Source organism: Calidris pugnax, unplaced genomic scaffold (assembly GCF_001431845.1).
Source record: "Calidris pugnax isolate Ruff unplaced genomic scaffold, ASM143184v1 scaffold58, whole genome shotgun sequence".
NCBI classification, from domain to species: Eukaryota; Metazoa; Chordata; class Aves; order Charadriiformes; family Scolopacidae; genus Calidris; species Calidris pugnax.
The window spans coordinates 5,653,674-5,681,646 of NW_015090868.1; the positions used below are offsets into that span (position 1 = coordinate 5,653,674).

General features: G+C 38.5%; 1 protein-coding gene across 1 annotated transcript in view; it reads left to right on the top strand.

The window, feature by feature from the left end:
* The window catches only part of FAT1 (FAT atypical cadherin 1), a 112,132-nt gene that overhangs the window by 72,565 nt on the left and 11,594 nt on the right, over positions 1–27,973 (top strand). The window contains exons 8-19 of the mRNA XM_014945563.1: positions 5,285–5,560; positions 5,778–5,988; positions 8,476–12,543; positions 13,179–13,375; positions 14,862–15,015; positions 16,465–16,698; positions 17,961–18,350; positions 19,820–20,034; positions 20,448–20,585; positions 20,897–21,040; positions 22,920–23,117; positions 26,992–27,793. Coding sequence (XP_014801049.1) covers positions 5,285–5,560; positions 5,778–5,988; positions 8,476–12,543; positions 13,179–13,375; positions 14,862–15,015; positions 16,465–16,698; positions 17,961–18,350; positions 19,820–20,034; positions 20,448–20,585; positions 20,897–21,040; positions 22,920–23,117; positions 26,992–27,793 — 7,027 coding nt within the window. The remainder of the gene's footprint in view (positions 1–5,284; positions 5,561–5,777; positions 5,989–8,475; positions 12,544–13,178; positions 13,376–14,861; positions 15,016–16,464; positions 16,699–17,960; positions 18,351–19,819; positions 20,035–20,447; positions 20,586–20,896; positions 21,041–22,919; positions 23,118–26,991; positions 27,794–27,973) is intronic.

Here is a 27,973-nt window from a genome sequence, read left to right on the forward strand (position 1 = left end):
AGGAAGGAATATCATTAAAAAAAAACAACTAAATTTACTAATGTTTTTGGATTATAATGTTTTGGCCGTAAATAGAAAAGGTTCTTCATAGGATGTAAGCAGCAATACGTTAACTATTGAGTTGCTTTTTGGGGGGAATAAAAGAAGAAAGAAAAAAGATTAATCCTGTTTCTAGTTATAGCTGCTTCCAGTCATTGCTATGTCTATCTTTTTTTTTTTTTTTTCACTGGAAGTAATACTTACAATGGTTTAAAGCTAATTGCAGCTTTTTACCTAGTGCTGTGCTAGTGCAGAATATTTAATCTTGCTTTATGCAAAATTTATATGGATATTACACTTTGGGGTTGATTTGGGAATGAAGGATAGAATGTTCTTCATTGATTAAATGTGCATTTTTGCTTGCCATCACCACACTGTTCCACAGAGACATTTTAGAACTGCAATGCAGTTACATTATCTCTGGGTAATACAACTTTTTGTTTATGAAAATGATTATAAACATGTCAGTGTAACTATAATGTCATTATGAAAGGAGAGAGGAGGAGATTTTAAACTCCACATAGAATCAGCAAATGAAAAATTAGGTTAAAACAATTCAAAGGCACACCATGTTTAAATATTACACACTGAGTATGCTTTGTCACTGGCACATATATCCTCTATAACTTATAATCAGCTTGCTCCAATGCAAATTTAGCTTTCACCTGTCAAATAATTAACAGATTTCAAGTCCTTCCTCTAAATAATCCTGAGCTGCTTTGTGCTCTGCCTGTATAACCAGGTTGCATCCCTCTCAGTGCAAACACAGCCTTGCAAAATTAATCATGTTTCTTTAGTTCCAGAACATTTGCTTTCAGAGATCACATCATGACCTGTTAATGTCAAACTTTTCTGTAGTGTGCCTCTTTAAGATGCAACTTCTTTCTTAAGAGACTATATTAGTGTATTCCATTTGAATATAATCTTAGTATTTTATTGAGAATTTATATAGCTGTTTTATTGTATTATATATGTTACTTTGGAATAACACAAGCTCTTCATGTGTTTTGTTCTCATGCTCACAAACCAATATTTTTCTGTGTGGGCCTTTAAAATTGCACCCACAATTACTACTTTAGGTGCTTTTCGTTTAATTTGAATGCCATGACAGTTTACAGGAATATTTGGTCAATACTTGTGCAATTTAAAAGGAAATTGCGCATCACGTCAGTAAGAAAACCTGTCTTGAAAGTAAGGTTTCCTTAGTATGTTTATTTAATAGTTTAGACTGGAAGGAGCCCCTGGATTTCATCTGGTTAAAACTCCTGCTCAAAGCAGAGCAAACTCAAGTTGGATTCAGTTGTTCAGGAAGTTGTCAGGTCCTAAGTGCCTGGGGTGGCAGGGTGCCACCTCTTCCTTGGGCATGCTTTGATGTTAGTGTTTAACAGCCCCTCCTTGAAAATAATTTTTTTCTTGTGTCTAATTGTAGTTTCCCTTATTGGAGCTTGTGAGTGTGTCACCTTTTGTCCTTTTGCTGTGCACCTCTGAGAAGAGTCCGTCTGTCTTTCCTGTACCCTTCCCTTTACCCCCTCCCTTTCGTGAGAAATGAATCCTGAAGTATGTAGATAAAACACCTTTCACTTGAGTCTAAGATAAACTTTGGATTTTAGGTACATTTAAAACAATTACACTAATAGATCAAATTGTGTTTTTGTAGCTGTGTTCACCAGTGTGGAGAAAAACTACATGCCCCAGCAAGTCATTTGACAAGTGGTAGAATAACTTGAGGAAGCTACTCGTAGCGTCTGAGTCATTATGCTTCTTCCTTAGCAATATTTTTGTTAATAATTCATATTTAATAGTGCTGTACATTTTGATGAGCTAGCTCCTTATCTGCTCAGCTCAACAGTATGTTTTGGGAGGATGTCTCCTCACATGTTTAGCAGAAAGGTCATTTTAACTGCTTGAGTAGCTAATACCAGAGGAGGCATTAGCTAAGTCCTTCTCGTGGTATGATCAACAGATCACTCCTCAGTTAAGCTGGTTCATTGGCTCTGTGGTTAGTCTTGCAGGTACCAGCGTTAGTTTCATTCCTGGCATTTAACTGAGTACTTTACCCAGTTTTTTTGTGGTGCTCCATGCTAGAAATGATATTTTCCAGTATTGATTTTGTGTAGTAACAGCAGCACAGGTGACCAAGTCTTCTGCTCTGAAGAGTCATCTAACGCAGTTGCTCTGGAGTTGCATTCCCTCCCACCTCAGGGTTTTATCTTAAGTCTCTGTATTTCCTCATTTGAAGGGGAATAGAAATCAACAGTTTTGATTTAAATCCATCAAATTTGACACTTTATCTTTTCACTCACTGTTTTTTCTGAGTGTAAACTTAATCTGTTGGGGGGTGGGAATTGAATAAAAGCATCGCTGACATGTTCCTTTAAAAGCATAGTATCTATAAACTAAGTGTTTTAGTTTTATATGGTCATTTAACCTTTTAGTTATACAAAATGTGTTTGTATAATTTGATTTGAACTGAGGGTAGAGTTTTTCTGTAATTTGTAAAATTTGTTGGCCACCTTCATTAGTTCTCATTTTCCTGAGGACCTGTATTCAGTCAGCAGCTGTTTTTACTAAAATTCTAAGGGGACCCTCCAGTATTTCTTCTTCCAAGATGCATTAAATTCTATTTATACAGATTTTTTTAAACCACAACAACTGTGCTTGTGTTGCTTTATTACATCCTCTCTAATCATGACAATCTAAAAAAAATCTTTTATTTAAGGTCATACTCATTTCATTCTCACTGTTCATTTTCCAGTTTAATTTGTTAGTGAATATATTTAAAAACCTGATCTAATATGTGTCCTGGGTCACAAACCATTATTTTTTCTCCCCACTGAAAATCAGTATTTATTCCAGTTCTTTGTTTCCTATCTTTAATCAATTTTTAATCCATGACAAAAGCAAACTCCTTAGTTTCCGTAGCAACATCGTGCAAGGGATTTTGTCAGTGTGCCAAATGATTAGTTTATTTGCTATTTCTTCCATTTTCTGAAAAATCTAATAAATCGTGGGAGGCAGCGTTTTCATATAAAAAGCAGTGATAGTTTGTATTTTTTTTTTCTAACAGACTGTTTCAAACACTGAATAACTACTTGTGTTTATGAGTATTTTCCTAAATGCACTATATCTCAGATTGTGGCTTACTGACCTGAAACCCCTAGGACTACATATACTAAAATATTAGAGGTGTGTGCGTGTGGCTGTGGACACTCATGTGCACACACAAACCCACGCATGCCCCACTCTGTTCTTTTTTATTGTCTGAGTGAAATTTACTATATCTCAGATTGTGGTTTACTGACCTGAAACCTCTAGGACTACATATACTAAAATCTTAGAGGTGTGTGCGTGTGGCTGTGGACGCTCATGTGCACACACAAACCCACGTGTGCCCCACTCCCAGCCCTGCCTGTCTGCAGGTGGAGCTCAGTATTACCAACAGCGTGTGTTACATTAGGAGCATTATCATTTATTTATTTTTAAATTTTTCCTCCCTGCAGTTCAGCAGGACCGGGGGGTGGTTCCCATCTTGTCTGGGTGATTTCTTTCCATTTAGGAGCTTATTGCAGCACCCGGTGATCTTGCTTACCCACAGCTTGTTTCATGGTTTCAAATAAACTTAAAACCTTTCTCATTCATTTTGTGGCTTTTCATTCTGTATCTGTCTTCTGACTCTTGAGATTCCACATTTGCCATCTTCAGCTTAGATCCTATATTCCCTTTTATATGCTTCTCTGTTCTTTTTTATTGTCTGAGTGAAATTCTCAGTGAAAATAGTCTTTCTGGTGACAATTATTTCAGCTACCAGAGTGGGAAATATCACAGTTTTTAGGATGACTTTCCTATCTTATAAAACAAAGTTATCACAAGAGTTCCACTCAGCTCTTCATGTTCCCAGATTCTCAGTCTGCCCCATGGTGCCTCCAGGGTTGGTGCAGGACTTCATTGCATAGATGCAAAAGTCTTGAACACCTCCAGGGATGGGGGTTCAACAGCTTCCCTGGGCAACCTGTGCCGGTGCCTCACCACCTCCATAGTGAAAAATTTCTTCCTAATATCTCATCTAAATCTACCCACTTCCAGTTTGAAGCATTACTCCTCATCCTATCACTACATGCCCTTGTAAAAAGTCCCTCTCCAGCTTTCCTGTAGGTGCCCTTAAGATACTGGAAAGCTGCTATAAAAGTCTTCCTGGAGCCTTTTCTTCTCCAGATTGAACACCACCAACTCTCTCAGCCTGTCCTCACAGCAGACATGCTCCATCTCTCTGAGTATCTTCATGGCCTTCCTCTGGACGTGCTCAAACAGGTCCATGTCCTCCTTATGTTGGGGAGTACAAGAACTTGAATTTAGCCAAGTGTTCTTTGAGCTTTGCTGTCCACCTGACAAGTCTTCGGCATTAATGTTACTCATCTGATGCTATCCTGAGGAACAGGATATGGTGGCTGAATGTCTTACCCTTTTTATACAAGAGTTGGATGCTGTGCAAGGCAACTGGGTGTGCAGGGATCTTGTGTGGTTCCAGTGAACATCATTATTCAGACATGGAGAGCATTGCCTGCGTAGCATGTAGGTGAACCCAACTGAACTTTGGTGGAAGATGCAATTTGAAGCATCGAAGTTACTCTAACTGTATAATCTCTCTGAGTATCTTCATGGCCTTCCTCTGGACGTGCTCAAACAGGTCCATGTCCTCCTTATGTTGGGGAGTACAAGAACTTGAATTTAGCCAAGTGTTCTTTGAGCTTTGCTGTCCACCTGACAAGTCTTCGGCATTAATGTTACTCATCTGATGCTATCCTGAGGAACAGGATATGGTGGCTGAATGTCTTACCCTTTTTATACAAGAGTTGGATGCTGTGCAAGGCAACTGGGTGTGCAGGGATCTTGTGTGGTTCCAGTGAACACCATTATTCAGACATGGAGAGCATTGCCTGCGTAGCATGTAGGTGAACCCAACTGAACTTTGGTGGAAGATGCAATTTGAAGCATCGAAGTTACTCTAACTGTATAAATTGGTTCTATAAATTTCTCACTTGACTTTAGGGAAGGCAAGGCATTTTGGGGTTTAGTGACATTCTTCTTCCCTACGCCTCTTAGTTCCCTCCCATTCTCTGAGAATAGTACTTGCCTTGCAGTGCAATTATTTCAGTATTATGATCTGTTTTTTTGATGAAATAGCCTGTTTTCATCTCTGTTCCCCAAATATCATCAATGTTTTCTCCTTCCCATTTTATCATTTCAGGTGTACATCAAAGTTATAGACACAAATAATCACAGGCCCCAGTTTTCTGCTTCAAAATATGAAGTAGTTATACCTGAAGACACCATGCCAGATACAGAAATTCTGCAAGTCAGCGCTACAGACAGAGACGAGAAGAATAAACTGATTTATACCATGCAGGGCAGCACTGATCCCATCAGTCTTAAAAAATTTCGTCTGGACCCTGCAACTGGCTCTCTATATACTTCAGAAAAACTGGATCATGAGACCATGAACCAGCATATTCTCACCATCATGGTAAATAAACACAAAATTTCTTCTGTAGTCAATAACAAATATCTTCTTAATGTCTTTTTCATTTATCCCCTTAATTCAAACATTTATTTGTATGTTTAAGTTGTATGCTGTCTTTGTCTCTGTGACTAGTACAGATTGAACCTTGAATTATTACTAATATTGGATGAACTACTGAAATAACAGTGCTTAATTACTAGTAATGTGCTAACTGTTTCAGGTTCGAGATCAAGATGTTCCTGTGAAGCGCAACTATGCGAGAATCATCATTAATGTCAGTGACACGAACGATCACGCCCCGTGGTTCACCAGCTCTTCCTACGAAGGAAGGGTGTATGAGTCAGCAGCTGTTGGATCTGCAGTTCTCCAGGTTACAGCCTTGGATAAGGACAAGGGAAAAAATGCAGAAATTGTCTACTCTATTGAATCAGGTATCTTGACTTTCTTACCTCTTCAGTTTGTTTTGAAACAATGCTTGCTGATACTTCGTTTCAACTGTAGACGTGTATTTAAGATAAAGCCTCAGAGCACTTAGAAGAAAACTAAAATATTCATCTCCCTCCCCTTAGTTATTGATATTATCCTTTAGATACCATTGGAACATTTTAGTAGTAATAGAAGAAAAAGCTCAGTTGAAACATTTAAGAGAGGTGTGTTCTTTAAAAATTGCAGAAGCATTAAATTCAGATCTAAAAAAAAATATTCTTTTTTTGGTAATGTAAGTTGTTCTTTTTGACATAGGCAAAGCAAGGTTGTGATGAAAAAAGTAAAAGCCTGTGACAAGTGCTTTCGTGTTTAGCACAATGTGAAAGAAAGGAGCTCAAAAATAACTTATAAATATCCATATACTTATCCACAAAGTAGTCCCAGTTTTTAAGCTAAACTTTCTGACAGATGTAGTAAGGAAGGAGTTGCTTTGCATGGTTCCCTCTGGCTGATTTTAAATAGTGGGACTGCTATTCTACCTCAATAAAATATATAAGAAAGTCTTTAAGAGCTGGTCGATTTGGCATAAAGACTCCTTTCAGATTGCAGGCCGGAGAAGAATATTAGGTCCCGCTGCTTATTTTTAATGTCAGAGTATCTTTCTGAACTTGCCTATAACAATGCAATTCAAATGATGGCAATTTTGAATAATATGAAAACAGGATGACATTGACTGACTTCACTTCCCAGATGGAAGTGAATTTTGGCTCAGTCCATTAAATCTAGATACAAGCCTGCCATTACCAAGGTCCTGAACTATTTAGGCACTTTGACTGGGAGAAAAAAATAGTTATTTAAATTTCATTACCAACGTGCAGTACAACTTTCAAGGTAGGAAGTAATTTAAAATAAAAAGCCCAGGCACAAGCATAAGAAAAGCAGTAAGTAAAAGGTTATTCAGTTAACTGTTGCATGCAAGGTGATACCTGCAAATGCTTTTTTTTTATTTGACTTAAGCTGCTTTGTAAAGAATATGAATTGTTTACTGTAAATATTTTCCTTTTCTTCCCCCAAATTTTTGTTTTGATATGAAAACACTTCAATGCTGTATTAAAACAAAGCTGTAATTATGATACTCTGAAGAGGAAGAATGTATTTAAGTGTCTAGTAATTTGCTTAAGATATATCTTTGTTTTTTGTTATATGTAGAAACATGACCTTTTCACCAAGCAGGACGCTAATGTCCATAAAACTTTTCTCTTGCCTTTCCCATTTCAGTAGTGCTTGTTTTACAAAAGCCAAAGCATAGCAAGAAAAAAATGTGTGTGTCTGCTGTCTAGAATGAAGCTACACCCTGTTTTCTTCCTTTCTTCTAGATTTTTGTAGGAGGAAATGTAAGATTTTCTTAGGTTTGTTTTACAGGACTGTGATCTACTGGGAGGTTAAAGCATTATAATTGACGTTCTAAGCATATGGAAGGAACATTCCTGAAATGTTTGTAATGGCTGCTTAGATTTGTAATGGGATATTCTAAGAATGCCACTGTGTTTAGAGCCTCCACTGAAAAAAAAAAAAAAAACAACCCAAACAAAAAACCACAAAAACCCCCTCTTGCCTACTTGTGTGCATAACTCAGAAGTTCTTAATGAATTTTTTCCATGCTGAGAACATTGGCCTCAGTAATGTAATTTTTTAAGAACTAAAATGTTAAATCTTACCATATTTAGTACCGGAGCTGAATATTGTATGCAGTGTTGTTCAGCTATAGATTTGAAAATATAAAGAAAACAAGTGTTTATCAAATGGCAGCTGATAATCCTCAGCAGGTAGTATTTTTTTTTTTTCTAGTACTACCACAAGGAATAACTTGCCTATGTATTAATAGGAAGTTAGGAGAGAGAGAACTATAGTTTGAATTCAGAAAGATTAATTTTGAAGCAGTTTTTTAAACAATACTTGCATAAGCAATTAAAATTCACAAGTGTGAATTCATTAAAATGTTTTTTTTTTCCAAAGCAGTCTAGTTATTTTAGATTGTAAAATGTAACCTGTATTTCACTAATGTTAACTTCTGAATATAATTTTCTTTCAGCTTCAGCAGATATTTAAGTTGGCTTAAACATGTACTCAATGACAAGATAATTTGAAGAAAATACATAATTTATAATGTTGAAACTTGCAAAATACTTTTTATCTTTTTAAGGGTTTTTTAATGAAAAATGAAACAATTTTTTTGGCATTTATTTTCAAGGCTTGGATGGTTTTGCTATGTTTTATGCAGTGTTTCCACAAGTAAATGTAGAATTAGTGTTAACTCTTGATTACAGATCGCTTTCCAGAGATGCTAACAAATGTTTGTTAAATAAAAGTAAGAAACTTTAACATTCTCTGTCATCTCACTATGTGATCTCTTTTAGCATACAGCTAAAGAAGCAATCATCCTTTCAAGTTCTGTATACCTCTTCCTTAATTACTTTTCCTTTTCTTCACAGGGAATATTGGAAATTCCTTCTTTATAGATCCCATTTTGGGTATGATTAAAATTGCAAAGGAATTGGATCGCAGTAACCAGGAAGAATACAACCTGATGGTCAAAGCGACAGACAAAGGGGATCCTCCCATGAGCGAAGTGACCTCCGTGCACATATTTGTTACGGTCTCTGATAACGCCGCGCCAAAATTCACAGCCAAAGAGTATTCTACAGAAATCAGTGAGAGCGCCGGCATCGGCAGCTTCGTTGGGATGGTCACAGCCTACAGTCAGTCTTCTGTAGTTTATGAAATAAAAGATGGTAACGTAGGCGATGCCTTTGCCATCAACCCCAACTCGGGCGTCATCGTTTCTCAGAAGACACTTGATTTTGAAACTTTGCCTGTTTACACTCTCATTGTGCAAGGGACAAACATGGCTGGCTTGTCCACCAACACGACGGTTGTGGTGCATCTTCGGGACGAGAATGACAATACGCCCATCTTTATGCAGGCTGAATATACAGGACTCATCAGTGAATCAGCTTCAATTAACAGCGTGGTCCTGACTGACAAGAATATCCCATTAGTAATTCGAGCTACAGATGCTGATAAAGAATCTAACGCTTTGCTTGTTTATCAAATTGTTGAACCATCTGTCCGCAAGTATTTTGCCATTGATTCGAGCACTGGTGCCATTCGGACAGTAATGAGTCTGGACTACGAGGAGACAAATATTTTCCACTTTTCAGTGCAAGTACATGATATGGGGATACCACGTTTATATGCAGAATATGCAGCTAATGTTACTATTTATGTAATTGACATCAATGATTGCCCTCCTGTGTTTTCAAGAGACTTGTACGAGACGTCCATTCTGGTTCCAACCTATAAAGGCGTGAAAGTCATCAGCGTCAACGCCACTGATGCCGATTCAGGTGTTTTTTCACAATTAATTTATTCCATTATCGAAGGCAACATCGGAGAAAAATTTTCAATAAACCCTAAGACTGGAGATATAACAGTACAAAATACGAGTCAGTTGAGAAGCAGGTACGAATTAACAGTGAGAGCATCTGATGGCAGGTTTGCGAGCACGGCGTCTGTAAAAATTAATGTGAAAGAGAGCAAAGCAAGCCAGCTGAAGTTCACGCAGAGTTCTTACTCTGCAACAGTGCAGGAGAATTCCACAGAGGCAAAAACAATAGCTGTTGTTACTGCTATAGGGAATCAAATAAATGAGCCCCTCTTTTACCATATTCTCAATCCAGACAGCAGATTTAAAATCAGCCCGACTTCAGGAGTCCTTTCAACTACAGGAATACCGTTCGACCGTGAGCAGCAAGAATCTTTTGATGTGGTCATAGAAGTGACAGAGGAATATAAACCATCAGTGGTTGCCCACATTGTAGTTAAAGTCACAGTGGAAGACGTAAATGATAATGCTCCGTTTTTTGTCAATCTTCCGTATTACGCCGTCGTTAAAGTAGACTCTGAAGTAGGCCATGTTATTCGACGCGTCACCGCGGTAGATAAAGATGCAGGCAGAAATGGAGAGGTTCATTACTACCTCAAAGAACATCATGAACACTTTCAAATTGATCCCAATGGTGAAATCTCACTGAAGAAGAAGTTCGAACCAGACACGCTAAATAAGGAGTATCTGGTCACGGTCGTGGCAAAAGATGGAGGAGACCCTGCTTTTTCTGCTGAAGTTGTAGTCCCCATTACAGTTATGAGTAAAGCGATGCCGGTTTTTGAAAAGCCTTTCTACAGCGCAGAGATACCTGAGAACGTCCAGCTCCATAGTCCTGTGGTACATGTCCAAGCAAACAGCCCGGAGGGACTGAAGGTGTTCTACAGCATCACCGATGGAGATCCTTTCAATCAGTTCACCATCAACTTCAACACTGGTGTTATTAACGTTGTTGCCCCTCTTGACTTTGAGTCTCATCCAGCCTACAAACTGAGTATTCGAGCGACAGACTCCCTGACCGGGGCACACGCGGACGTTTTTGTGGACATAATAGTGGAAGACATCAATGACAATCCTCCTGTCTTCACGGAGCAGTCTTACACGGCAACCCTTTCCGAGGCATCTGTCATTGGAACCTCTGTTGTCCAAGTGAGCGCTACAGACGCCGATTCGGGCACAAACAGGGGGATTTCCTATCACTTGGTTGAGGATAATAGCGAAAGTAACGACTACTTCCACATAGACAGCAGCACTGGACTCATTCTCACAGCAAGAACTTTGGACTATGAACAAATTAAACAACACAAGTTACTTGTGAGGGCCATAGATGGTGGCATGCTGCCCTTGAGCAGTGATACTGTTGTAACTGTTGATGTAACCGATCTCAACGATAATCCCCCTCTTTTCAACCAATTGCTTTATGAAGCTAAAATTAGCGAACTGGCTCCCCGAGGGCATTTTGTGACCTGCGTACAGGCCTCAGATGCAGATACTTCAGATGTTGACAAGCTGGAATACTCCATCCTGACAGGCAACGACCAAAAGAATTTTGTAATTAATAGTAAAACTGGCATTATCACCATCTCAAACCTACGCAGACAGACACTGAAGCCTCATTACAATCTTAATGTGTCTGTTTCCGATGGGGTCTTCAGAAGCTCAGCCCAAGTCCACATAACTGTGACCAGTGCCAACATGCACAGCCCTGTTTTCAGCCAGAATGAATACGAGGTCGAACTGGCTGAAAATGCTCCGTTGCATACTTTGGTGACTGAAGTTAAAGCAACAGATGAAGATTCTGGCACTTACGGCCGCATCACTTACCACATTGTGAATGACTTTGCCAAGGACAGGTTTTACACAAATGAGAGAGGGCAGATATTCACCTCCGAGAAGCTTGACCGGGAAACGCAAGCAGAAAAAGTAATCGCCATTAGTTTAATGGCCAAAGATTTGGGAGGAAAAGTTGCTTTCTGTACTGTTAATGTAATACTTACAGATGACAATGACAACGCTCCTCAATTCCGAGCAACGGAGTATGAAGTAAATATTGGATCTGATGTTCCACGGGGCACTTCTGTCATTAAAGTCTGGGCGTCTGATGCCGATGAAGGTACAAACGCAGACATCACATATGCTATTGAAGCAGAGTCTGAAAATGTTAAAGAGAATTTAGAAATTGATTCATTGTCTGGTATAATTACTACAAAGGAAAGCCTAATTGGTTTAGAAAATGAGTTTCTGACCTTCTTTGTTAGAGCAGTCGATGGTGGATCCCCCAAAAAAGAGTCAGTTGTCCCTGTTTACGCTAGAATACTCCCACCAGAAGTGCCTCTTCCAAAATTTTCGGAGCCCTTTTATTCCTACACGGTTTCTGAGGACATTCCAATTGGGACAGAGATAGATATTATCAAAGCAGAGCATAATCAGACCTTACTATATAGTCTGATTAAAGGGAACACTCCTGAAAGCAATAGAGATGACTTTTTTGTGATTGACCACCAGACTGGAGAGTTGAAACTTGAGAAGAATCTTGATCATGAAACAACTAAATGGTACCAGTTCTCAGTTCAAGCGCAGTATGCAAATGAAGATTATAATGTCGTTTCCTCGGTGGAGGTAAGCATTCAGGTAAAAGATGCAAATGATAACAAGCCAGTTTTGGAGTCCAATCCGTATGAAGCATTCATCGTAGAAAACATGCCAGCTGGAACGAGAGTCATCCAGGTGAAAGGAACTGACTTGGATTCAGGACTCAACGGGCAGGTTACGTATAGCTTGGATCCTTCTCAAGAACTGGACGTTATAGAGTCTTTCACCATAAACATGGAAAGTGGCTGGATCACCACGCTCCGAGAACTCGATCATGAGACACGAGACAAATACAAAATCACAGTGGTTGCATCTGATAGGGGTGAAAAAGTTCAACTGTCTTCTACGGCTGTGGTCGAAGTCACCGTTACGGACGTGAATGACAATCCCCCACGCTTCACTGCAGAGATATACAAAGGAACAGTCAGTGAGGATGACCCCACTGGGGGGGTGATCGCCATCTTGAGCACAACTGACGCTGATACGGAGGAAGCCAACAGACAAGTCTCTTACTACATTACAGGTAAATCTTTTTGAGTAATATCAGAGTAATCATGTAAGTTTTTCTGGAATGATGTGAGATAGAACAATCTTCCAAATTATTGAAAAGTATCAGAAACCGTAAAGCTGCAAAGGATGAATGTGTGTGTCTTAATATGAATATTAAAGACTTCAGGGGCAAAAAAATGAGTTTTAGAAAACAGGTCTTTGGCTTTCCATTTCACATTTGCCTTGCGTGTTTGTTGTTCACTCATATATCACATTTTATTTGAAAAAATATACTTACACTGAAGTTAGTGATGTAGTTAAATTTCTTTTGTTCATTCTTTCACAGAAAAATAGACTATTAATTTCCAGTGGGACATTTTACTAGGTTTCCTATTTAGCACGTCTTGATAGGATGTTATCTGTAATCCTACATTAATTTCTACATTGATTTTTATGCATTCTATTGGCTGCTGTTAAATTTGTTGTATGAGCATCTACTGACTGTTTCTACCTGGAAAATGAAGGTATTTCCCTAGAAAGGCACAGAGTGGCTGCTTATTTGCATTCACTTTTTTTTTTTTTCTCTTGAGTTATAACTTAATGCTGATAAAGCCGTGTAGTAGTAATTTCTCTCTTGTCTATAATTAAATATTTCTTTTTGTATTTCAGGAGGTGATCCCTTGGGACAGTTTGCTATTGAAAATATACAGAATGAATGGAAGGTCTACGTCAAAAAGCCTCTAGACAGGGAAGAAAAGGATAATTACCTTCTAAATATTACAGCTACTGATGGGACCTTTGCAACTAAAGCTGTGGTGGAGGTTAAAGTCCTGGATGCTAATGATAACAGCCCTGTTTGTGAAAAGGTAGGCATAGTCTTGTCTCTTCCATGTCCAACTGCTTCCATATGTAAAATGTAAACTTTCTCTGAAATTGCTTCTCAGGAGACTTTAAAATAGGTACTCTATTTATGCCGGTAACAGAAATTTGGACTATTAAGATAGAATTCTGTCAAAGAAAAGTTATTTCATGGACAGGTTTCTTAAACAAAAATCCAAAACAAATTTATTGTAATTTTAACACTCAAATGGGTATTTGAAGAGCACGAGGAGAATTGCAGTACGTTTCTCCTCTGTTAATGCCTACTTCTCCAAAAGGTATTGTTTTAAACTGCAGCCCTAATAGTTTATATGCTCTGCTTTCTGAAGGGAGCAAAGAGTTAAAGGAGGCTCCGTACCATCACTTAGTTGATGTATTTCTACATTTCCTGTGATAAAAGAGTTGAAAAGACTGGAATGTTATTCTGCACTTGCACTCAGCAGCACCAAAAATACATAATCTGTAAATGTTTTCTTGTTACAAAGCCATCTACACTACCAGATTGGATAGTCTGCAAAAATGGACATGAAAAGTAAAGAATGGGAAAAAAAACCCAGGAGGGTGGAACCTGCAAGAAGTATAATTGCCTTATGAGGAAGCCCTGGGTTTTCGTAGCTTGTTTGTTGTTACTTTAGCACATTTGGGCATTTTTCACAGCCACCTTGTTCAACACAGATTTGATGTTACCAGGTGGAAAGGCAAAATCTTTTCTTGGTCTGGGAAGGATCAAGGATACACTGAGCAATTGATTTTTTTTCTTAGTCAATGATTTTGTTGGTTACTGCTATATAAATGATTGCAGTTACATACAGGTATGTAAGGCTTATTCAATGCACATCCTTGATGTGCTTGAGCTGTAAGAAAGCTTAGTGCCCTTAAATCACAGACTGGCAAGTCAATGTTTTTAGCTTTTTTCCTTTGTTAATATTGGTGTTGTAAGGCTTATTTAATGCACATCCTTGATGTGCATGAGCTGTAAGAAAGCTTAGTGCCCTTAAATTCTGGGTGTGTTTTGCTTAATTTTTATTTAAACTAGAAGCTTTTATTTTGTGCTATTACAAAGAAAGGCAGGTATGAATTTCTTCTAGATTGAGTCAAACCTAGAAAAGGTGATTTACCAAAAGAGGAAAAAATGAAATTACCAAAAATTTGTAACTCCTGTTTTGGGAATACACTTGATTATCTGTTACAAGTTGATTGTCAAGTTGATTATCAGTTACAAGTGTTTAGAGTTCTTAGCTATTTGGCGATACGCAAGAGTCCCTATGGTTGTGGTATAAATTACTTTTCTAAATAATCTAAATAAATTTCTAAAAAAATAATTAGAAAATAGTAAGTGCTTTTCATTTTCAGGTATTTCGTCCTCTGGTTCACTTTATACATTACCAAACTTTCAAACAGGATATTATCCCCCTTCCAAGCTCTCCTTACTTCACATGTCTAGTCCTTTAATGTCACTTTAAAATCTTGCAGGCTTTATACACCGATTCTGTTCCTGAGGATGCCCTTCCTGGCAAACTGATCATGCAGGTGTCTGCTACAGATGCAGATATTCGATCCAATGCAGAAATTACTTACACGCTGCATGGCACGGGAGCAGAAAAATTCAGACTCACTCCAGATACAGGTAATAATGCTTTATACACTATACAAGATTCCAGTTATCACCTCATTGTAGAAAATGTTTTACTGTTACATTAAGACATACATAAATGTTGGTACTTTAAGCTTTCCAGTAAGTGTTAGTTTATTATGTATCTTTAAAATGTGAGTTTCTATTACACAAATACTAATAATATATTGAAGAGAAGTCAGGGAAAAGGCAAATATTTTAATATACAAGGAACTAAAGAGTAAATGGTGTAATTGCTCCAAAGCCAGAAACTTCCATGCTGAGTAAAAGTCTGCTATAAATGTTGTACTTTTTATATTCATTGTAGTAGTAGCAATAGTACTTTAAAAACTGAAAGTATCTTTGTTCAGATTCTCTTTGCCATCGCTTGGTTTGGCATTTTAAATAGGATGAGGTTAGATGGAGCAACAAATCTCCTTTCCATACTAAACACCAAAAGTTCCTCCAGTTTTATTGGAAGCACTATAGAAATAAGATGAGCTTTCCACTTGCCTGACTTTGGTTTTCATGGCATTTGTGTCTTCTGGCTTATAACATGTCAAAGATAATGCCAAAATCCTGTGCTCTGCAGGCTATAGTAGACAAACAGTAGGAAGGGAGTAGTAAACAATATAGAAAAAATTAAATAGAATAAATACAATGATATAGTGGAAATATGGAGGAGATTAGAATACTTCAGTGGCAAAATAAAGGAGAAGGATCTTACTTCATGGCTGTTTTTTGACTTTGAATGTCTCCTGTGTGCTGTGCTAGCATGTTGTTACATGAATCCAGAATTAGTGGGGCTGCAATACTCATAAATAATATTTCAGAATACTTTTTTGAGTTGGTTAAAAGGAGACAGGCTACACATTGTGCCTGTCGTACTGTTTTCTGTCATGTTGGAGAGAAAGTATGTGTTAGACTTGCAGAGGTTTGTAGCTCTGTAGCAGCAAGTTATCTTTGATAGTGTAAATAGCTCTGTTTATTCATTGAATGTTAGAGGAGGAGAATCAGCTCAGTAGCTGTGGAAGGAATGCAAATAAACAGTGCAGGAAAACCACATGTGGATTTTACCTTCATTTTGTTAAAGCCAGAGTTCTAATATTTTAATTCTATTTATACAAAACCACATGGATTAGTGCATGTATACACGTTCTCTTTCTGCACCATCAGGTAGTCTTACTTTAACTAATTTCTGTTTTGGAGATATTTGGAAAAAAAAAAAGGCAGAGTATTTTAGAATTTAATCTTTAAAGCTGAAAAGGCAGGCCACTGACTCGCTTTGCTCAGAGTGGAGCTCATTGAGCTCATTAGTGCAGTACAGCTGGTGACTTTGCCACTGATGAAATCGTCATCAAAAAGAAAATTGTTGTTTAGTTTTTCTGGGTACAAAGATTTTAGAAGAAGACACGTTAAGGGGTACTTAAGTCTTGCAACTTATGTGTGTTATTCTGTTTATAGGTGAACTGAAAACATTAATGCCGCTTGATCGTGAGCAGCAAGCAGTTTATCATCTTCTGGTGAAAGCCACAGATGGAGGAGGAAAATCCTGCCAAGCTAATATTATTCTGACTCTGGAAGATGTGAATGATAATGCCCCAGAGTTTACAGCTGATCCTTACTCCATCACAGTCTTTGAGAACACGGAGCCTAAAACCCTTTTGACAAGGGTGCAGGCGACGGATGCAGATGCAGGTATGAATTCTTTGACCAATTCTTCTGGCAGGGACTCAACGTTACAGTAAATGTTTATTTAGTCTTATCCTGAGAGGTGTTAAGTCTTTGAGTGGAACTGACAGATGTTCAATACCTCTCAGGATTAGACTTCTGAAAGATATATTTAGGTCTACTAAATCATGTAACACCTGACTTTCATGTGCGAGTAGCCTGGAAAACATCCCTTTTGTGTCTCTGCAAAAAAGAAGAGGGGGGGGAAGAGACAAAATATAGGATATTTTTAGTGCAATAAGCTATTAGTGTTGTGGTTTTAGGTCCATCCTTTTACTCCTGGTGTCAGTAAAAGGAATATCAAGCCGTGCCTGTTGGTGTAAATGTGCATTTATAGATTTTTAATGTATGTTTCTCGGGCTCACCGTTGGCGATGGTACCATAAAAGTCCATTGTAGCTTTCTACTAAGATTTTTGCTACCTCTTTATCTTCTTCACTCTGTAGTTACAAGTACTTAAGCAAACCTGAACTGAAAATGACGTTAGAGTTTGTTCTTAGGCTTTGTTGTAAGGAATACAACAGCAATAAGGTCTTTTTAAAGGTGTATGATTTCCACATATCATCAGTTTATTAATCCAATAATATTCATTAATAGTTGCCTCAGTCTCATGAAGCAACCAACCTGCTTTGTGCTGTGGCAAAGCCAGGTTGATGGATTGGAAGGCAACAGACAGATGTTTTCACACTTCACTAGTCTTTGAGGCTCAGGAAGAGCAAAATCCTTGGCTCAAAAAACCTGTGGGGTTTTTGTTTGGTTCTTGTTTTTTTTAATACAGAAATGTTGCCAGAAATTATGTTCCTGTTAATTTTGGAACATGGTTCCTAAATAAATTTACTGGAATTGAGTCTAGTTATTTGATGCAGCCTAACTCTCCCATATCCTCCCGTGTTATTTATAAGCCTGCTAAGCAGATGCTGTTGTTCTAAAGTTATAATTAGATTTATATTACTAATCGTTTCGTATTAGCTCGTACTGCGACTGAAGCAGAACCGTGCTTCATGGTTTTGTGTGGCAGAAAATCCGTGTTAGCTTAATTTTTAAATCAGATTACATCTTTTTGGAAATCATTCTGCCCTTCACAAGAGCCTTTAACTCTTGCTGAAATTTACTTTAATGTGAATGACAATATTTAGCGTGCACGTTTTATTTCTGTAGCTATCAGATCTGGTATTTTCTTGGTGTGTTTTAATGGCTGCTTCATACTTTGCAATTGTGTTCAAAATGCAGGGATGAACCGTAAAATCCATTATTCACTGGTGAACTCTGCTGAGGGACAGTTCTCTATTGATGAATTCTCTGGAATCATTCGGTTGGAGAAGCCTTTGGATCGGGAGTTACAAGCTGTGTACACTCTGACTTTGAAAGCTACAGATGAAGGTTTACCTAGAAGGCTGTCTTCAACAAGTAGTCTTGTAGTTTCTGTTTTGGATATAAATGACAACCCACCCGTGTTTGAGCACAGGGAGTACAGTGCAAGTGTCTCCGAGGACATTTTGGTTGGAACTGAAGTTCTCCAGATCTACGCCGCAAGCAGGGACATTGAAGCCAATGCTGAAATCACGTACTCAATAGTCAGTGGGAATGAACATGGAAAATTCAGCATCGATTCAACAACAGGTAAGAGATTACAAGTGGGAATGTGCTTCATGTAATTCAACCAAATAGGTTATATACAATCTACGTGCATCATCCTGGATGTAAAGTCAGTGCTACTGTCCGTTCACTCGTTTTTCCAGCACGCTCACTAGGGCTGAGCAAGCACAGTGCCATACTGTGTGCTACAGTAATTCAACCAAATAGGTTATATATAATCTATGTGCATCATCCTGGATGTAAAGTCAGTGCTACTGTCTGTTCACTCGTTTTTCCAGCATGCTCACTAGAGGAGTGCAGGAGAATACAGATTTCTGTATTTCTTGCTGCAGTTTGTTGTTACTTGGGTTAGATTCATTTAGCTGGCAAGAGTTAAGGGTTTCCTAGCTGGAATATTCCCCACCCTGGGAGCAGAGGGGGTGGAAAGGCACAGTTGTGTAATGATAGAAATATAATACTCCTGTTACAAAAGCTATTTAATCAGAATGAGCGGCCAGACGTGGGTAAAAGAAAGGTCAGAAATTAATTAAATTCATTGGGAAAACTTGTCATTGGTCCACGAAGACAGTAATTCTAGAGGGGTTTGATATGGCATTAAAGAGGGGTTGGAACATTCTATTCAATCGAGTATCCAGCATGATACATCCAGCAGACATGGAGATTTTAGACTGGTGTGTTAGATTTAGTCTCAGGAAGCATTTAGGTTCTGTGGAGAATTTTTCCCTGTTAATGACAATTCTTTGTTAAAAATCAATATACACTTCAATTCTCGTTTTGTTTTCTTATCTAGTTTTTTTCTAGAATTAGTTTCTGGTAAAGTTTGGGGCTTTTTATATAGGATTCCTACCCAAAATTTAATAGTAGTTCATTATACCATTGTAATTGAAATGATAATTCTTCCAGCTACTTTTTCCAGTGGGCACGCTGGTACTATGGTATGGAAGCATTTTGCTGGTTTAGCTTCTTCACACATTTGAAAGGAGGAAAAAGATTCCAAGAAAATCCTTCCAGCAGCAAAACAGCATGTATGTTAGGGACTGCACTGTCTTCATTAGTCTGTTAAAATCTCACACTTCAACTCAGATATTTCTATCAATCAAAATTCACGGTCAGACACTCTGCTCACTCCATGCCTGATCTTAATGCTGGTTGCAAGGAAAGTCAAATGAGAGGTCATTTCATATTTTTGCTTAATTGAAAATTAAGAAAAGGACGCTTTCTAAATGGATTTTCTATTTTTCTTCATTTCTTTTGTTCATTACAGAATGCGAGCCAGGTGGTTTTAGAGCATGAGACTTTTGTGGTAATGACAGGAACGTCTCACCTTTTTACTTTTACGTGTAAAGCCTGCTCATTTCACTGTGTAGATCCAGCTTTGCAGTGACAAATCAAACCCTGAAGAAGGCCAAAGTCAAAAGTTGCAATATATAATACTACAGTAATGGCAGAGTTTGTGTGAGATGGGTTTTTGTTTTGTTTTGTTTCTTCCCTAGGAGCCATTTTTATCATTGAGAGCTTGGATTATGAGAGTTCTCCTGAGTACTACTTGACAGTGGAAGCCACGGATGGAGGCACACCTTCGTTAAGCGATGTTGTAACAGTGAATATTAACGTAACAGACATCAACGACAACACCCCGGTGTTCAGCCAAGACACTTACACTGCAGTGATCAGTGAAGATGCTGTGCTTGAGCAATCAGTCATTACAGTACGTAATGTTGGGTTTTTTGCCTTTGAAATACTCTGTCATGACAAACTTGCTTTCAGTCTTGAAGGAATAAATATCACTTTGAAGATGGACATGAATAGATAAAGTTTGCCACCGAGTGAATTGAAACTGTATTTTGAAAAAGTTTCAGAACCAGGGACTTGAGATGTTATGGGAAAGTAGATGATATTTTGTGATATATTTGTGTTCTCCTCATGAGAACATGACTTAATTTGCAGAAGAAATTCAGGAAATTGAGTGATGTTGGTATGTTCTATTCAGATGACGTTTCTCCCGAGGACTATGAAATGTGTTAGACTGAAACAGCTCTGCTCATCTTCAGGATGAGTTTATCTGAAAGATGATAGAGTCTATTTTGACCTGTTTTTAAATGAGACTGTAATGTCCCATAGGTTATGGCAGATGATGCTGATGGACCTTCAAACAGCCGCATTCACTACGCAATTATCGACGGCAATCAGGGAAATCCTTTTACAATTGACCCCAGCAGGGGTGAAATAAAAGTGACTAAACTTCTAGACAGAGAAAAGGTAAGTTTTTGATGCTTTTTGAGCATTTGGAATCAATTTAGCTATACATAATTGATGACCACCATCTCTTGAGTTATGTTTGTAAATTACCATTTAATGTGTTCCAGAATTAATAAGCAGTAATAAAGTGAAAGCATCTATTTATGTCAGTGCTTTTGTGGGGCAGAGAGGAAGAGAAAAGATTAAATATATGAAGGGAAGCTTTACTGGGAGGTTGCACTAAAATATTTCTTGCTAAGAACAAAAGCTGAGATTGTTATTTTTTTTTTGTTCCTTAGTGACTGTTTGAAAATTATTTTATTATTTTGTAGATTTCAGGATACACCCTGACAGTTCAAGCTTCAGATAATGGAAACCCACCTCGACTTAACACCACCACAGTTAATATTGATGTTTCTGATGTAAATGACAACCCTCCAGTATTCTCAAAAGGAAACTATAGCGTTATCATCCAGGTAATATAAATACAGATGAAGTTTTAGTAATCAAATCAGTAATGTGATTTGCATGTTAATTTGTGACTTGAAAAATTCTGCGAGATACGATAAACCTAATGCTTCAATTTTATTTTCCTGTATTTTTAATTATTTAGGGCTTATTTTTAATTATTTAGGGCTATCAGTGAGACTGCTTACCTGAATAAGTTTTAAGGGTGAAAAAGTTAATATTGTGAATATTTATGATATTTATGATCACACAATATGTGAATATTGTGTTCAAGATTTAATTCCTCTTGGGACGGGGAGCAGTTAAAACAGGAATAGCACTTCTTATTGCCACAGACCAGCCCTTGGACTAATTCTGCACCTTAGGATGGTGGTTGGTGGCCAGAGTCTCAAATGCCTGGCAGGTACTTGCCCAATTCAGAAAACTCTAAAGCACAGACAGCAGAGGCAGTGGCTGTACTTCTTGTCTTCCTGAATCTGGTAGAGAATAAATGGAAGGGAACAAAGGAATTGCATTAAGACCTTTATACTAGTGACATAAGTGAGCTCAATCCCTTGGGTCCTTCTGCTGTTGCTGGTGTCTGGCTGCTACAATAGATGAATGGGGATCAGGAGATGTTATCTGGTGCCCTGTGCCATCCCAACATCCCACTGCTGTGGGAGGCTGTGTACATGATTTCTAAAGGTAGCTTTCCAAAAGAGGATGAAGTGATTCATCTCTGCCCAACACATACAGAGTATGCAAGTAAGACATCCTGGATCTTACTTTTTTTTTTTTAAAGAAAAAAACCCAACAGATTTGTATGGTTTTGTGCTGTCAAAGGTATTTTGCTTTTCGCAGTTACAATCTTTCTTGAAGTGAAGTAATGTATCCCCTAAAACTGTAAACTATAAAGCCAATGTTTCACTAAATTAAAAAGGAAGACCTGGTATTTTATAGTTCAGTCTGTCCTAGTATGAGGGTGGCAGAGAAAAAGCTGGAGGAGTTGTCTGAGAATGCTGGTCTGCATTTCCTGATGTATTGGAGATGGGCGTATTGGGACACACTTGGGAATGTGCTTAGCTATTATGAAAATCAAATTACTTTAGATGTCCAGATGTAAATATTTGTATTTTAAAATGATGGTCCTTGTCTCTTTTGCTGAAGGGTGAAAAAAAAGCTTCAGCTGCAATATCTGATAATTAACTTGGCAGAACTTCACCTACTTACTCTCTCAAGAACAAAGAGTATGCTTGTTTTTCAGAGTTGTTGCAACTGTGAGGGATAGCATTTTGTTATTGCTGTACTTCACAATAACACTTTTTCTTTTGTATTTAAAATATGTGTGTACATATATATATAAAAAATCTGGTTAGTACAGTAGAGCACGAATATAAATATAAAAAAATCTGGTTAGTACAGTAGAGCACGAATATTCTGGGAGAGGTATTACAAGCGTTAGAGAAGGTTGTGTGTGTGTGTATCAGATACATGAAAAGCCAAAGTTTGTGAAGTGTCTGTGAAACCACATCCACATGATACAAACTTAAAGGGATTTTATGATGCGAATTTTAAAACCTGGATTTCATATTTTAACCAGACTCTGGCTGTAGCAGCCGCAGCTCTAGCCAGAACACTAACTGGGCACACAAGGGGTCAGATGGAGTACTGTGTTTTTTCTACTCCTCCCAACAAAGGCATTGGATAATTCTTAGCAGGTGTTTTAGCTAAATTTGAAATCTTTGATGTCTTGGTAATTAATCTACAGTAATCTTAATTCAGACCAAATGTGGAAAATACGAAGTTTCAAGTCTGAGCTACTTTTATTCTTTTTTCTGGTGTGAATAAGAAATCAGCGTTCGGCTGCATCCTCAACTATAGCAAACTCTATGTATTATGTATTTACAGGAAAATAAGCCTATTGGATTTAGCGTGCTCCAGCTAGTGGTGACAGACAAGGACTCCTCTCACAACGGCCCTCCTTTCCTCTTCACCATCCTGAGTGGGAACGAAGAGAACACTTTCCAGATGAACCAGCAGGGAGTGCTGACAACCGCTGCTGCGCTGAGCCGCAAAGTGAGGGATCACTATTTACTTCACGTGCAGGTAGGATGCGCTGGTTTTGCTTTATAACTACTTAGTTAACTTTTCGTGCCCAATCCACAGCTTTTTCCTGCCTACCCTTGTCTTTCTCTTCCAAGATCCCGACGTGCCAAGCAGTCGTTTGGGGCACGTCCCTTGTGTGACATCTTAGAGACAGTATCGGTTTCTAAAGTGACCCCGAAATGCTATAATATAAGCCTACATTTGCCTTTGCTGTGCAAAAAAGACCAGACTGTATCCAAAAATCCAGGTCACATTAACATAGATAAGTTCTCTAAAATACCTTTTTGTAACCTAATGTAGGAGAAGTTCAAACCAATTTTTTTTAATCTTCTCCAGTCCTTTTTAATTCAGTTATAAATTGAGCAGCTGTGAGCAGGAGACTTAAAATGGATGGGCTAAAAATAGCTGGCCTTAATTCTTAAGCTTCATTTCCAGATTTGTGTTTTAAGAAAAGTTCTTACCTTTGTTTTTACATGAGGAATTTCTTTCAATCTCCAAATTATTCTCATAGGTAATATTGCAGAGAATTTCTGACTAAACACACACTTGCAGAGTTTGAGCAGTACTGCCTGTGTCCATGTATACTGAATTCTGTCCACATTGAGGGGATAACCGTGGTGTATTTCCACAAAGTCCATCTCTTTTCTTTGGGAAAGGAAAAAAAAGATACCATGGGCACTGTCGTTTGCTGGTGGAGTTACTAAAACATGTTATCAGGAGCCAGCAGTACAAGAACCAGCGTAGATAAGGGCTCCATTTAAATGGAGTTTAATTTAGGGTTTAAGAATTGAGATTAAAAAGTGGGCAGGGAGGTATATCATTACTCTCATTCCTCTGGTAGCTATTTTTTTTTCCCTCAATAGTGACCTGTTAATTAGTGGTGGGACATATTAGCCTTCAAGGTACCTAAGTGATGGCTCTGTTGGCCTTTCTAGGCTGCCCAGTCCCAGACAGCAGCGGGGCTGGGCTGTGTCACTTACCTCATAGGTTTGCCAAGTTTTATACTGATTCCCCAGAGACACCTTTTGTTTAGAGGAAGAACCAGCCATGTGCAATCAGTGTAATGCAAGATTCATATGATTTTGTTTCTACTTTCTCCAAGCAGATACTAATTTCTTTTTTTTTCTCTTCTAAAATATATTCCTGTGAATGCTTGCACAGGTAATTATGTCTGTTCTGTGTAGACCGTTAACACTGTCTTTGTCACATTTCATGATTTAGCTGCACCTTTGGCCCTTCCCAATGTGCCTGCCCTTTCTATATGTGTGACTACATACATATGTACTCATACATACATATTTTCTATAGTACGAGGCACCTGTCTGCACACCTTCCTCTGGGTGGAACCCTGCAATTCTTTCATTTCCAAGCCCCTTCTGGGCTGTAGGATGCTTGAAAACAGCCTGTCGGTACTTCAGCTGCCTTCTCTTTCCTACAGCACTTGAAAAGTGCTTTCTTTTTTCTAGGGAATGAATAAAGCTTATTTTAATGGCGTCCAGTAGCTAAACGAGTGTCTTAAAAGAAATGTGCTCATTTAGAACAGAGGCTTCTCAGAGATAGTAAATCATTAAAGCAGACTATACTACTGTACATTTTTTGTGTGCTGTACTACCCAATCTCAGTGTTTTGGGCCTTAATAATCCCTTGATTTACAAGTTCCCTGCCTGGATTCTGTAAATATATCACTGTCTTTTACTTGCCATTTATTATCTCATACTATGATAGCTTTTTTTAAATAAAGACAGTGCTAGAATTTGCTATTATCTTCTCCTTAGTGAGTCACTGTACGTGAGTATGAAGGCATCTAAGACTAAACCTAGCATTTTCATATCACAAGACTTCGGTCCCAGTGATACACACAAACATAGATGACTTTTCTGGAAAAATATTCTTCCCCTATTCATTTAAAAGAAAGATTTTTCAAAGGCTGTAGGCAGGAAGGTGTCTTCTCCAGCTTATACTACCTTTAGTTTCTGTACTTCCATCCTGTACCTCACAAGTTAATGGCTGTGTGTGGTCTCTGGAGACTCGTTTTTGGTTTTTAACCGACCTTCACTGGTGTGCTTTTCAGTATTGACAGCTTTCACCTTCATTGCTTTCTGAATGGATTGCTGAGGAAGAGATCTTCTCTGTTACAGGCGTACTTTATTTGAAAAAAAGCAATGGAAAAAAAAAAAACCAACCCAGAAGTCCCACAAACCCCCAAACAGCCGCTCCCACCCACACCCCACACACCCACTACTACCAAAAAACTTCACCTAAGATGAGCCTTTCTTTTATTTCACTTTTGGGGTTTTAATAGAAATAAAGATTATTTTTTTTCCCCACCAGCCACCTACATACGCATGCCACTCACATTTGCTTTCCCTCTCTCCAAAGGAAATAGATGATCCATTAACAAATGTCTCACAGCCCTAGTGTGTGAAATCTTCAGCTATGAGTCATCCAGCCCTTTGTGCCACGCTCTGAAGTCTTCAGTTTAAAACCACAGCAGATTTTTAAATCTCTGCACGATTGAAAACTCGCTTCTCCTGGGGCTCTTCTTCCCTACTTGCCTGTCCATTTGTTATAATTTTGCTTGCCTGTTTGTTTTTAGCCCTTTCTTGTTTCCCTTGGGCCTTTCTCCTGTAGCTAAACTGCCTGCCTTGTCCTGTTTCCAGGCAGAAATCTTGGCAAAACAAAACTTTGCCAACTTGAGTTCTCTGTCTGTGGTTATTTATGTTTGGGTAACTAGAGGGCAAGTTTCTAGCCATGCCTGTCCTTTGGAATTAAGGGATGAGGATACGTAGTCCTAGGAGACACACATTACCTTTTAAAAATGCTACAATCATGTGCACATCCACGGATAATCTTGTGGCTGGAGTTTTTCCTCTTTTGCTTAAATTTGTATGAAAAATCAAAAGCAGCTTCTCTGCATAGCTCATCAAAGCGTACCAACTACCCGTCGATTATTGTAAGATCATTTGAATAAATGCAGGAGATCTTCTGCCTCCTGAGCCCTGTGTATCCCCTCTGTCCCCTCACATCGCTCCAGTTCTGCTTTGCCCATTTCTTTAGTCTCACTTGCAGTAACTGGGAAAAAGCTCTGGAGAAAAAGGTAGATGGGAAACAAGAACTGGGAATTAGAAAGAAAGAAAGTGAACCCAAGGGAACGCTCTTTTCTCACTTTTCTACTCTTTTTATGTCCCCTCTTCATACAACAACAGTGTATGCTTTTGTCAAAAAGGGGTGGAGGACAGAGGACATGATGTTTAAAAAGGCTTTAAAATTTAATTTGGCCGATTCTACTAAATATCATTAATTGTCTGAAGCAAATAGCACTACAGGTTTCCCTCTCCATGGTCTCAAATCATGAAGGTCAACATAATTAATCGTAACATGTATTGTTTTCCTTTTGAAGTCCTGTTTTGTACACGGCATTTAGATTGTCTTCAAGACCACCTCCCAAAAGCTGTGGTGAAGCATGTTGTGAATTTCTAGCCCGTGACTCATTTCAAGTTTGTAATATGTTCCCATGCTGGAAATAAAAAAGCTTCAAGCACCATCTGCTGTCTGAAGTCAGCTACTGTGCGATTCTCTGTATTTGCTAGAAGCCTCAGTAGCTTCCTGGCATTTCCAAGTATTAAGAGCACTGTTGCCTTTTAATCTTGGAAGAAGCGAACACACGTCCGTGTGTGCCTGCCTACATAAGCTTTTTAAATTTTCAGTATTAACTTTCATGTCAGGATCTGTGTTATGAAATTTTCATAAAGCATTTTCCTGTAGGAGCCTTTTTTTTTTTTTTTGTAGAAAAATACAACTCTCCTGTACACACTACAAGTAGAATTTGAGAAAAAATCAGCAAAAATCTAACTCTATCCTCTTCTTCCTGTAGGTGGCAGATAATGGCAAACCACCGTTGTCATCCTTGACTTACATTGACATTAGAGTTATTGAGGAAAGCATTTATGCTCCAGCAATTCTGCCTCTGGAAATCTTCATCACAGCCTTTGGGGAAGAATATTCAGGTGGTGTCATTGGAAAAATTCACGCAACCGATCAAGATGTTTATGATACTTTGACGTACAGCCTGGACCCCAAAATGGAATCCTTGTTCTCCGTTTCCAGTACCGGTGGCAAACTAATAGCACATAAAAGGTTGGACGTGGGACAGTACCTCCTCAATGTCACTGTGACAGATGGAAAATTCACAACTGCAGCGGATATTACTGTGCACATCAGGCAAATCACACAAGATATCCTCAACCACAGCATTGCGATACGCTTTGCAAACCTGGCCCCTGAAGAATTCATCGGTGATTACTGGCGCAATTTCCAGAGAGCTTTAAGAAACATCCTGGGCGTGAGGAGAAATGACATCCAGATTGTCAGTCTGCAGCCTTCTGATCCTCCCTCAAACCTTGATGTCCTCCTGAATATTGAAAAGTCCGGTAGCTCTCAGCACCCAATGAGAATTTTGCTCCACAAGATAAACTCTTCTGTGCCTGACCTGGAGGAGATTTTAGGCGTGAGGATAATCGATGTTTTCCATAAGCTTTGCGCGGGCCTGGATTGTCCTTTGAAATTTTGTGAAGAGAAAGTAACAGTGGATGAGAACGTCATGTCGACCCACAGCACAGCCAGGCTGAGCTTTGTCACTCCCCGTCACCACAGAACAGCAGTCTGTCTTTGTAAAGGTAAGAAAAACCGTGAGGAAACCAGTGTCCTTGAAATGATTGTTCTGGTTTTTAACAGCCATAATCCACAGGGGAAAATTTCTATTACAGGACAAGATAAAGAATGTCCTGTTAACTCTCTCTGCAACTTTTGCCTAATTTTATTCAGAGTAGGGAGTAATTCTTTCTCGTCTCATTACC